This window comes from Peromyscus maniculatus, chromosome 10 (assembly GCF_049852395.1).
Source record: "Peromyscus maniculatus bairdii isolate BWxNUB_F1_BW_parent chromosome 10, HU_Pman_BW_mat_3.1, whole genome shotgun sequence".
Classification (NCBI taxonomy): Eukaryota; Metazoa; Chordata; class Mammalia; order Rodentia; family Cricetidae; genus Peromyscus; species Peromyscus maniculatus.
The window spans coordinates 39,890,302-39,902,467 of record NC_134861.1 but is presented as its reverse complement, the minus strand read 5'-3'; the positions used below and the strand labels follow the sequence as shown (position 1 = coordinate 39,902,467).

Here is a 12,166-nt window from a genome sequence, read left to right as displayed (position 1 = left end):
GGAAGAGAAAGGTCCTGCTTTGTAAGTGTAGATTTGGTTGCTTACGTAGAAGGAGAAATTACACACTCCATGTGGCCAGCGTACCTTGTCTGTTAACTTCTATCGTAAGTCGGGTTGTTGGAACTAAGGCAGAGGTGCCTGCATTCTTAGTGCTGAGCAAAAGAGCAAGGAATCAAGGGAGAAAAGGGGCAGTGAGTAAAATTTGCCTGTACTAATAACCACTAACACTCATTATGCTAACAATTTGTAATGTAAAAGGTTGACATTTGCCTGTTCTGTCTCGGAGGCATTTAGCCCACTTTGCATCTCTGTGATTAACACTGCAGCTGTCCTCACTTCACAGGGACAGTTTGCCAGGGGCAGGGGACTCACAGTGGGGCTGGTGACCAGAGCTCCTGCCCTTACTCCCTGGCGTTAAAACCCCAAACCGGTAAGGACTTCGAAGAAGTAGCAGTTAAAAAATTTTGAAATATTGAACAAATTTATAAAAGAAACAGGAGAAGAGAGCCTACAATGTTTGAAAATGACTATAGATTGTAGGAGTTCTATGCTTTATTATTATTAAAACATTTTATTAAATTACATTTCTTCATTTCTGTCTATATGCATGTGTGCCCACGCGTGCCCGCCAGAGGTTAACAGCAGGGTTTTTTTTTTTTTTTTTTTTTTTTTTTTTTGTGGCATCGAGTATTATCCTCAGTCACTGTCCACATGACTTTTTGAAACAGGGTCTCTCACTGATGTAGCACATGCCAGTTTGGCTAGACTGCCTGCAAGCCCCAGGAACCCTCCTATTTCTGACCCCTACTTCCAGCTCTGGTATTACAGGTATGCATGGGTGTTTTATGTGGGTGTTGGGGACTGAACTCAGGTCTTCATGTCTTGTGGCTTGCTCTTATCTATGAAGCCATCTTCCATGCATTTGAAACCTACAGCGGTATTTTTCCCTCGGAAATAGATTCATGGGATGCTGTCTATGCTGGGTGGCTTGCCTGTACCTCTTACTAAAACCAGAGACTACAGATCTTATTGATGCCTTCTTGCCAACTGACAGTGCCCTCACTGTGAACCACATGCCATGCAAATGATGCCACTCCTCTTTGTCTTTCAAGTCAATGAAGTTAAACTATCCAACTCCATGCAAAGCTCTGATGATTAAATATTTACAGTAAATAAATAGCTGAAATATAACTCAGTGGGAGAGTGCTTGCCAAGCACCTACAAGCTGTGACTTTGATCCCCAGCACTGTGAAAATAAAAAGTAAACGAATAAAATGGATCCCTGGGCAGAGGTCAGGGGGTATATAGGTACCAAAGAGTGACTTCACCCCAGGCCCTAGAGGACACATTGGGGAGTAAAGGCAGACAGCTTGAATGGAACATAGGTATAAGTAAGGTCATTCAAGAGGGCTGGAAATGACGAAGAGCCAGAGAAGAGAGGGATTCAACCCTGAAAATCCACCTCCATGGGAAAAAATTCAACATAGCATCTCATTTCTTTATGGACATCATGATTTTATGGTTCCTTTGAGTTTGTTATATAGTATCTGAGACTGAAGTCTTCAAGAATATCGGATACTTCACCTAACATAAACCATGCTGTCTTATATATGTCCTGGAAAAACCAACATGTCATCTTATGTTACAAGAAATAGCTATATTTTTAAACTTTGTTGACTATGTGTTTAATTGGCATCACATTGCAGCATACATATATAATTTACACATACACAAACACTACATGACTATATAATATTATATGTGCTATTTATTATGGGTTAGCACTACTTAACACTAGTTATACATTAGAGTCCCATAGGCTGCTTAAAGAGGTTGTTATGGAATCAAGCCCCACTTTAGGAAATTTTGATTTACTTGATTTGGGTGGAGCTTGAGCATCAGTTTTTCAAAAACTGCACCGATGAGTATAGTATTTATTGAGACTGAGAAACACAATTTATTAGTTACTTAGGTATTGAGCTACACATTTTGCAAATACTGTCATTTTGTATGACAGTGCCATCAGGTAGGTTAAAATCATTCATGTTTTATATATGAAAAACTGAAAACCAAAGAGATCATATGATTTTCTCAAGACCATAAGGTGGTGAATATGGAGAGAGCATACCCATTTTCTTAACCATCACCCCCACACTCACCACAGCATGAAAGTAACTAACCATGTCATTCTTTTGGAATGAAAATATTAGAAAATGAATTGAACACATAAGAATCTTTACTCAAAAGATTAAGCTTAGACTGTGTAAAGAACACTCTAACCACAGCAACTTGCGTGTGTGTGTGTGTGTGTGTGTGTGTGTGTGTGTGTGATGGTTGTGTGCATGTTTGTGTGAACAAGTGTGGACACACACTACCTTGTCCAGTTTTATTTGTTTTTATATGGCTTCTGGGGATTGAACTCAGGTCCTCACACCTCTGTGGCAAACTCTTTATTCATTGAGCCATTTCCCCAGCCCCTGCTTAATAATTTTTGAACACATTCAGCTGTGTGCTGAGAAACTTTGTGTATGTCATCTCATGTTGTACACTCAGTGTTGAAGCATACATTTAATTAAACTTATCAATAAAACCATGAGTCAGATATCAGGGTAAAACCTGAAAGATCAGAGAAGCAGGAGAGCTTCCAGAGTTGCTTCCTTCAAGTCTCTGCCCAGCCTTGTCACTAACTGTTCCTCTCTGTACAGACCTCCAGACCACTATGGTTGACTAGTGGCTAGCTCTCCCCTCTGATTCCAAGCTAGCTTTATTTGTCAGAACACAAACAAAATATCACACAACACAATGTATTACTGCATCTTTGTGTTTCAAACCCCTATGTCTTCACGTTTAGCTTAGTCCTTCTGGGACTGATATTTATTTTTTCCACTGCACAATTGATTTTTCACTTGAATGTTTCATAGGCACACCAAAAATAAAATGTCCAAAATGAGGCTCAGCTTCTCTCCATTTTCTTCCCGTCTTTCCCATATCAGTAAATGACTCTGTCCTCTGTCCATTTGTTTCATACGAGAGTGGTAAAACTCACTCTTGATTATTTTTCTTACCATGCACAATCAACTTGTTGGATTTATCTCCAAGCTGTGTTTCAAATTCCTTTTTCACCCCTCCACTTTCTCTGCCAGCACTTGAGAGCCCTCCCCCAATCTGTCTGGGAAGGACCCTTATGATATCTTCCTCATTGTTCCCTCACTTCCACTCTTGCTTTCCTAAAGCTCCTTCTCCAAACAGCAGCCAGCATTGTGCCCAGGCTTGTCTTCTACCTGCTTCTAGTCTTTTGAGAGCGTCCTTTCTGTAGCCTCTGAGGCTTTTCCAATTCTATCATAGCCAATGTGACTCGACCCCTTAATCCCTGTGCTATACCACACCGGACTCTAGGTTTTCTGAGTACTTAATGCTTTCCCACAATGTAGAGCTTTTCTCTGCTGCTCTTCCAACCTGATGACTCTTCTTCCAGCCTCAGCCAGTCTTATCTATGACTTTCTTATGAAGACCTTTATGAATCATCTACTCCAAAACACCCCCTTTCTTGGGAAATCCTCTATTTCTTTAATACTGTTCTTATCACCAATATACAAGATTTATTTGTTTTATTGTTTACTTACCTTATTTGAATATGATGTATGTAGACTGCTATATGTCTTGTTTTGATTTAGTGTCAGCTGGTTCTGTAGGAGCTTGTGGCACTGGGAATGCTCATAATGAATATGTGTTCTATGTTATATATGTAAATGTCATGAGTCTCTAATGTATAATGAAGAAAGAATGGCCTCTTTCTGATACTTTAAGAGAATAAGCTGCTATACTAATGATTCCCAAGCTGCAGTAATTGTAGTAATAATTTATGAAAAGTACAGAACCAAAATTCTGTTGTCAAGATTCTGCTATTGTTAAGTTAAAACAACAGCAGCAACAACAACAAAACCATTAACCAAAGAGCCAAACTTTCTATGTGCACCATTGTTTTACTAGAGAGAGTAATAGAAAACCAAAGACTAAAGAGGTACAGAAATGGAAATAGTATGATGTATTTGAAAAAAGACAGTGAGTAGGATGGGAAAAGAATGACCAAAAAGTAGTTTGAAGAAGCTTGATAGGTTTAGTTGAAAGTCTTATGTATTACATAAGAACACCGAGATTTTATCACACAAGGAGTAGGGGGATCTATAGAAGAAAAGGGCTTTTAGCAGGAAACTGATAGGGTCTAATCTGTATTTAAAATTATTTTGTGACCAATGTGACACATAGCTTGGAGGGGGTGCTGTATAAATGAGGAACCCCAACTAGAAGGTTGTGAGGATGGCCTTGATGATGAAGGGGAAGAAGCAGGTCTTTGCTGTTAGTTCTTCCCGAAATGACTCTGAGAGGCTACACCTGACTCCTATTTCAGTTTGGCTTGCATCTACTTATGGGCTTTAGAATTACCATCCATATTGTTTATACTTATGTTTCTAATGAGTACATTTAGAAACCCACTAAACTATTGAGCATTCACTATGAAGCTTGAAGGAAGAATTGGATGTAAAAACATTCTGCAAAGTGCTACAAATGGAAGCTATTTTTATTTCAAGTAAGTCAATTTAGTTTACAAAGAGAGAGTTCATTTTCTAGCATGTGAACTCCCATAAGCAAACTCCCGAGGAAAAATGAATCACTCTTAGGACCATAGTACTTTCTGTACTTCTATCATAACACTTCCATTAATTATGAATTGTTTATGCATCAGCTTTTCTTCATGGCATATAAATCCTCTGGTGGCAGAGACAAAGTCTTATGAATCTTTGCAACTTGGTTTTTGGTAGACAGTAAGTACTCAGAAAATGTTAATTGCATTCATGAGTGAATGATTAGTTAACAGCAAAGGAAAAAGACAGGCAGTAGGGAGCTGGTATGGACTTCAAAGATAAAGTATAATAATAGGGACAACATATGAAAGTGCAAAGATGGAGTGTGATTGGAGACCACATATTTTATTTTGGCCCATGAGATGTGTACAGAGATTTCTGTGTTATCTAAAGACTGTTCTAGCTTGCTTAAAAATAACTGTTGACGCAGAGGGGAATTTATTAATTTAGCTAAGATTACTGAGCGTGGAAGGGATTAAGTCAAACCAGTGGATAATAAGGAAGGAAGAGCATCATGGCTATTTTCTAAATTTTAGAATCTGATCTCTACTGTAGTCATTTAAAATTATAAACAGTAAGGAAAAGACAGCATCAAGACATCTGTAAAATGATAAAGGGATAAGATTTCTGTGCTCATGGAATTTTTGGCTTGGTAGAAGTTAGAAAACTATACACAACCATAAGAGGAATATCAATTAAAATTAGTTGGTTATTAGGGGCAAATATCTCTCTATAGCTGAGTAGCCATAAAGTATGGTATGAAAAATGTCCTGGGCTTGGAGGCCAGAAGACCACTGTAGTTCTCCTGGGTGTATAACTATGGGAAAACTGTCCCATCTTTCCTGTTCTACTGTGTTCAGTAGTGGGAATAAGGTGATAAATCTATAATATTTTAGAGAGATGAGACTGATGATGAAGTACTTGGCCCTAAATGGTCCATCGATATAATATCACTCCCTGCCCCAACTACACAAGGCTCAGTGAATGCTGCAAAAGAGGTATTGGAAAGAATGTCAGTCGATAGGGAGATGTGCAGCAAAATATCATCTTCTGAACACGGCGTAGCCATTGTACCTAGTAACTTACTGCAACTGTGCTTATCAGCCTAAGGCCTGCACAAGATTGGGCCGTTTAACATTTCATCACATATGGGGGAAGGGGTCTTAAGGCCCCACTCTCACTGAGGGGATTATTGGCAGTTTACAGTTGATAGAGGATGGGTGCTGTTTTCTTCAATGGTGTAGTCACCAATAAATTTCCCTTGTTCCAATAAATCTCTTACTCATACTTGGTCAAACAGAAAAATCTAGTGAAATTCAGTGAATCACATACAGAAAGAAGGTTGAAAGTAGAAGGGCATGTTGGGAAGAGGGAATTTAGGGAGGGCAATAAGAGTGGGGAATGGGGAATGAAAAATGACCAAATTCACTATTTAAATATATGAAACTGCCAATAAAAATGTTTTTTTAATTAATGGGTTGAAGTGTGGGAAAGCCGTTTCTAAAATGTATAGGCTTATGACTAAGAATGCCAATTTTTAAAAGATAAGTTGGGTTTTTTGTTGTTTTGTTTTTGTTTTTGGGATATGTACTACTTTTTCTGTTACTATGACAAAATGTATGAGAGCAGCAACTTAGATAGAAGTTTATTGAGTCCTGGCCGCAAAGGCAAGTCCACTGTGCTTGTTTGAATGCAAATGGCCCCCATAAGCTCGAGTATTTGTATACGTGATTTCTCTATTGATGAACTGTTTGGGAAGAATTAGAAGGTGTGGCCTTGGAGACCTGTCACTGGGGGTGGGCTTTAAGATTTCAAAAGCCCATACTGGTCTCAGCGTCTCTCTGCTTGTGGATCAGGATGTAGCTCTCAGCTCCTTCTCCAGCACCATACCTGCCTGCCTGTTGCCATGCTCCCTGCCATGTTAGTGGACTAGACCTCTGAAGCTGTATGTAAGCCCCCAGGTAAATGTCTTCTTACATAAGTTTGCTTGGTCATGGTGTCTCTTCACAGCAATAGAACAGTAACTAGGTAGAAGTTTATACCAGGGATAGGGGTAGTGCTGTGATAAGCATGACCAAACTCACTACTGTTTGGAGGAATATGGATGACTTCTGGATGATTTGACTATGCAGGTCTGGCTCAAGAGGTTTCAGAGGGGAAGAATATTAGTAAGTGGCCTAGAGGCCATTCTTGTGATATTCAGGCAAAGAATGTGGCTGCTTTTTGCCCTTGTCCTAAATATCTGCCTGAGGCTAAATTGAAGAGTTTTAGATTAGTGTTAGTGGCAGAGGAGATCTCAAGACAGCCTAATATTGACTTTACATATGGTTACTAGTGATCACTCTTATGAAGATCAACCATGAAAAACAGCAAACATCTCAAAAAGAAATATGAGGTGAACAGTTTGAGGAGAAAAGAAACCCCACGGAATGCAGTATTGAAGCCAAGTCCAGTGCTCAAGGAGATAAAAAGTTTAAGGAAAGGCCTAATTCAAAAAGTAATAAAGGTATTCTCAGTAAAAAAAAAAAAAACCACCCATTTAAGCTTCCAACTTGTAAAAGAATTAATGGAAAGCTGAAGGCTCAGAGAAAACCTTCACCAAGGAAAAACTTAGGCAAAAACACGTCAAGGAGGGGCTCAGGTTCTAACCTCAGCAAGCAGAAGAACTTGGCAGCTTCAGTCAGGGGGCCTAGCTTTACCGTCAAGGATATAGGGAAGGGGTTGTACAATCTTCCTCTGCAGTTAAGGCTTCTGAGGCAAAGCTCAGCAGGGCAGTCCCTGCATGAAAGCCTGGATTATGTTGAAGACTTCAGGATGTTGGAGATGGCAGAGTTCTGGGGTATCTGCAAGGTGAGCTATAGAACCGGTGTGGAATCAGCCCAAGACAAAGAAGTCTGTTGCAGTCAACAAGGCTGAAAGGAGTTGCAGATCTGAAGAGTACTTTGACATCAGACATGGAGAGCCAGAATTTGGAGTTTGCTCTGCTGGGTTTTTGTCTTGCTTTGGTCTATGCTCCCTTCCCTACATTCTGGAATGCTAATATGTATTCTGTGCCACTGTATATTGGAAGTATGTGATCGATTTTGATTTTTACAAGGGGTTATAGTTAAGAGATTGCCTTGAGTCTCAGAAGAGACTTTAACCTTCTCAACAGTGTTGAGACTGTGAAAGACTATGGGGGAACTTTTGAAGTTGGACTAAATGTGTTTTTGACTATGACATGGCTACAAGTTTATAGGGGCCTGGGAGTGGAATGTAGTTGTTTGAATGAAAATGGTGCCTATTGGCTTATATATTTGGAAGCTTGGTCCCTAGTTGAACTATTTGGAAAGGATTAGAAGATATGGCCTTGTTGGAGAAGTTATGTCACTGGGAGTTGGCCTTGAGGTTTGAAAATTCCATTCCAGGCCCAGTCTCTCTCTCTCTCTCTCTCTCTCTCTCTCTCTCTCTCTCTCTCTCTCTCTCTCTCTCTCTCTCTCTCTGTCTCTCTGCCTGTGGGTTAGGATGTAATGCTTAGCTACTTTTCCAGAGCCATGTCTGCCTGCCTGTTGCCATGCTCCCTGCCATGTTGATGGTAGACTAACCCTCTGAAACTGTAAGGAAGCCCCCAGTAAATGTTTTTTTCCTGTACATTGCTTGGTTATGGTGGTTCTTCCCAGCACTAGAATGGTAGCTAGGACATCCATCATTGCAGACAAGGCATGGCTGTTCGAGCTGCTTGCTTCAATGGCTACAGAGCTATCAGTGTGACTAGTTCCTATCTTGGTGGATCAGGAAGCAGATAGCTGTGGATGCAGAAGGAGCAGATAGGATCTTTGTGGCCTGCTTCAATGAGCTACTTCTACTAGGTAGACCACAGTCCCCAAAGTTCACTCATTATCCCAAGATACGATCTGGGGGCCACGAATTCAAATTACATGAGCTCTTGGGAAACCTAGTCTCAAATCATAAGAGTACTAAAAACCATAGAGTAATAGAAAGCGATTTATAATTCACCCCTTTGAACATATATGGTACTTGTTGCATAACAGGCTAATCAATACTTATGAAGCTTAGCTCCTGAATGACTGAGAGAGTCCAAGCAAAATCAATGGAGTAGAGAAGACATACTATACCCAAATTGCTATAACCTTTTCAATGCACCAAGCACTTGTCAGAACATATGAATTATAGCTCAGTATTACAAAAATTGGATCTTTTTGGTTGTTTAAGATACATATGTGTAGGCATATGTATGTAATTGTGCATGGGACAAGAATATATTTTTGGTATTGGTGAGATGACTCAGTAGACAAAGGTGTTTTTTGCTGAGACTGATGACTTGATTTCAATCCCTGGAACCCACAAGGAAAGAACCAACTCCTACATGCCCTAGTATGTGTGTAAGTCCCCCAAACAACTGAATTTAATAAACTTGTTTAAAAGTTGGTATAAAATACCTTGTATCTGTGTGACTCTGTTAATTGTTTGTTCCTCATTGCTGGTATTTACAGTGTGGAACACAACTGTGGTTGAGAGTAGTGCCATACAGTCTTCATGAACTCAACAGTGCTGTGAGATATCTTTCTGTATGCTGTGAATATGTGTTACTATGATTGGTAAATAAAGAAGCTGCTGTGGCCTATGGCAAGTCAGGTTATAGCCAGGCAAGAAATCCAAGAGAGAGAGACAGGAAGAAGGAAGACAGAGGCAGGAGAGATGCCATCCTGCCATCCAGGGAGCAACATGTAATGGCACACAGATAAAGCCACGGAACATGAGGTGACATATAGATTAATAGAAATAAGCTGAGTTTAGTTATTAGAGCTAGCTAGCAAGAAGCTTGAGCCATATGCCATGGCCATACAGTTTGTAATTAATATAAGCCTGTAAGTGATTATTTTATAAGTGTCTGAGGGATCCAGCTGGGTGGGACCAGAGGAATGCAGGACCATGGGGCCAGCCTGAACTGGAGAAACCTTCCGATTACACAACAGATACCATGACATATGCTAAAGGGATAAAGCTTAAGCTTGAGAATGTTAGACATGTTAGACATGAGCCAGAGAGGATTTGTTTGAGGAAGATTGTACAATCTAACAATCTAATAGTGTAAAGCCACATGTCCATAGCAGCTATTTATTATCTTGCCATTAGTCTTTAACTTTGATAATTGGTGTGGTTGTTTGAATAAGAATGGCACCCCATAGGCTCATAGATTTGAATGCTTGGCCACCAGGGAGTGGAACTGTTTGAAAGGATTACAGGGATTAGGAGATATGACCTTGTTTGTGTAGGTGTGGCCTTGTTGGAGGAAGTATCACTATGGGTGGGCTTTGAGGTTTCAAAAGCCCATGCCAGGCTCAGCATTTCTCTCTTTCCCTCCCTCCCTCTCACATACATTCTCTGGCTCTCTCTTTTTCCTGACCTGCAAATCAGGATGTAGCTCTCAGCTACTCTCCAGTGCCATACATGCCACCGTGCACCCCACTATGATGAAAAGGAGTAAATCTCTGAAACTGTAAGCAAGCTCCCAATGCTTTCTTTTATGAGTTACCATGGTCATGGTGTTTCTTCATAGTAATAGATCAGTGACAAAGAGAATTGGTTATATATACACTGTATTGCTAGGGATATCACCAGGACTACTGTAAATCAAACTTTCATGTGAATAAAATGACGATATTAATAAACACCACAAGGATGTAATAGCTTTAGCATCTCATTTCATGACAACTGAGTGTACTTTTTTATAATGAGATGTTCTTATAATAATTGTTAGAACTTCTGTTTCCAGAGAGATGGAGAAGGTGATTTTTGGCTGCTCTCCCCAAATGTGTACAACTAACACATAAATCAACACTAAAGCTTAGAAATTGTCTTGGAACCTTAGAGCCCAAAAAGCAATAATATGATTAAGTCATTGGGCTTTCTTTTTGCCTTATATGTCTCAGAGATTGGAACTCTGTAAATGCTAACGAGTTATAAACAGCCTCAACAGAAACCTGCTTCATAGCTTCATAGTCAAAGCACGGGAAAAGTGTAGTCTCACGTCACAGAAAATTATGTAATGACCATTCTACTGCACTGCACACAAATCCTGTTCTCATCAGCAACAAGTAAATGGGCTTCAGTCTTGGTCCCACTGTAATGGTGCATTTCCTCTGCCATATCCCCACCTCTGGATGAGGCTGGAGAAAGCTGAGCAGAGAAGCAGAACCATTTCTACTTAGAAGCAATGGACCACGACTGTATTAGTTACTTTTATCACTAAACATCTGATGAGAAGCAACTTTAGGGAGAAAGGACCAAATTTAGCTCATTATTTAGGGGAGTATAGTTCATTGTGGTGCTGAAGTCATGGCAGCAAAAGCTGCCCATCTAAATGGATCAGGAAGCAGAAAGGTGAGAGAAAGGGACTGCTAGAAATTAGGCAGGACTATTAACCTAGCTTGCCTCTCTTAACTAGCCCACTTTCTCCAGTTAAGCCCCACCTCCTAAGGGTTCTATACCCTTCTGAAACAGCACCATTAGAGCAACAAATGTTCAAACACATGAGCCTGATAGCAACATTTTACACTCAAAGAATAACAAGTCTACTTCACCCACAATGTCAGTAAAGAACATATCTGCTTCTTGGATCTCCACCATAACCAGGAGCAGGGTCTACTTTCTCTCCCCAGCCAGCTCATGTCAGAGAAGACCTAGAGGAGCTTCCAAACTTCTGTTCTGTCCAGTGATGTCATGGCTGTATAACCACTGTAAGGAGAAGTGATGTTAGTCTCGCAGCTCTCACTGGGGCATTAGGAGAAGAGGGGCCTATTGGAAGTCTCATTTCCTTTCAGTGAAAAAGTCTGGTCAGCCTCAGGTAGCAACAGGGGACTAGAAGGAAGGACACATTATTTACCATCCATCAAAATATCACAGCCAGCAAAAGCTGAGAATTGAAATAAAACCACTAATTTCTTAACAAAACATCTAAAATATTCAGTTCCAACCAGACCTGATTCATGACACTAGGACCCAGGAAAATCTTATATAAATGGATATTGACAATGAGATGATTGACATGTCAGTGTTTAGAAAGCTTTCAGCCATACATTTTTAGCTTTGGCATTTTTTTCTGTATTCTGTCAACATAAATGTTTAGAGCTTCTATTTTAGTCACGCACCCCCCCCCCAATTTCTTTCCCTTGTCTGTCTGCGGTTTCTGGGTAATTTTTATTATTCTTTATTTCAGTGTACTGATGATATTTTTCTATCCTCTTCATTCAAATGAAGAGAAATTTAAAACAGCATTTAAAAGAACGTTTAACTGAGTGATTGTAACATGCTTTAAATATGGAAAGAATAGTAATTCTCACAAAGCAGAAAGTATAAAAAACTTAGAACTGAAAAATACAATAACCTCAAACCCAAACAAAATAATACCAACAGCAACAAAAATCTTTAATAGAAGGATCCAACAGTTGAATGGAAGAGAAAGAGGAAAGAATCTGTAAACTGAAAATAAAGGAAATAACCAATCTGAACAAAAGAGAGAA

The 12,166-nt window shown here is 39.8% G+C and overlaps 1 protein-coding gene across 3 annotated transcripts in view; it reads left to right on the top strand.

Moving 5' to 3' along the window:
• The window catches only part of LOC102926078 (large ribosomal subunit protein eL29-like), a 34,572-nt gene that overhangs the window by 14,656 nt on the left and 7,750 nt on the right, over positions 1-12,166 (top strand). The window contains exon 1 of one of the 3 annotated variants that reach the window (XM_042285928.2): positions 735-828. The exons of the other annotated variants lie outside the window; for them this stretch is intronic. Coding sequence (XP_042141862.1) covers positions 750-828 — 79 coding nt within the window. The 5' untranslated portion in view covers positions 735-749. Of the gene's footprint in view, positions 1-734; positions 829-12,166 lie in introns of those variants that run through there. 3 annotated transcript variants of the gene reach the window in all.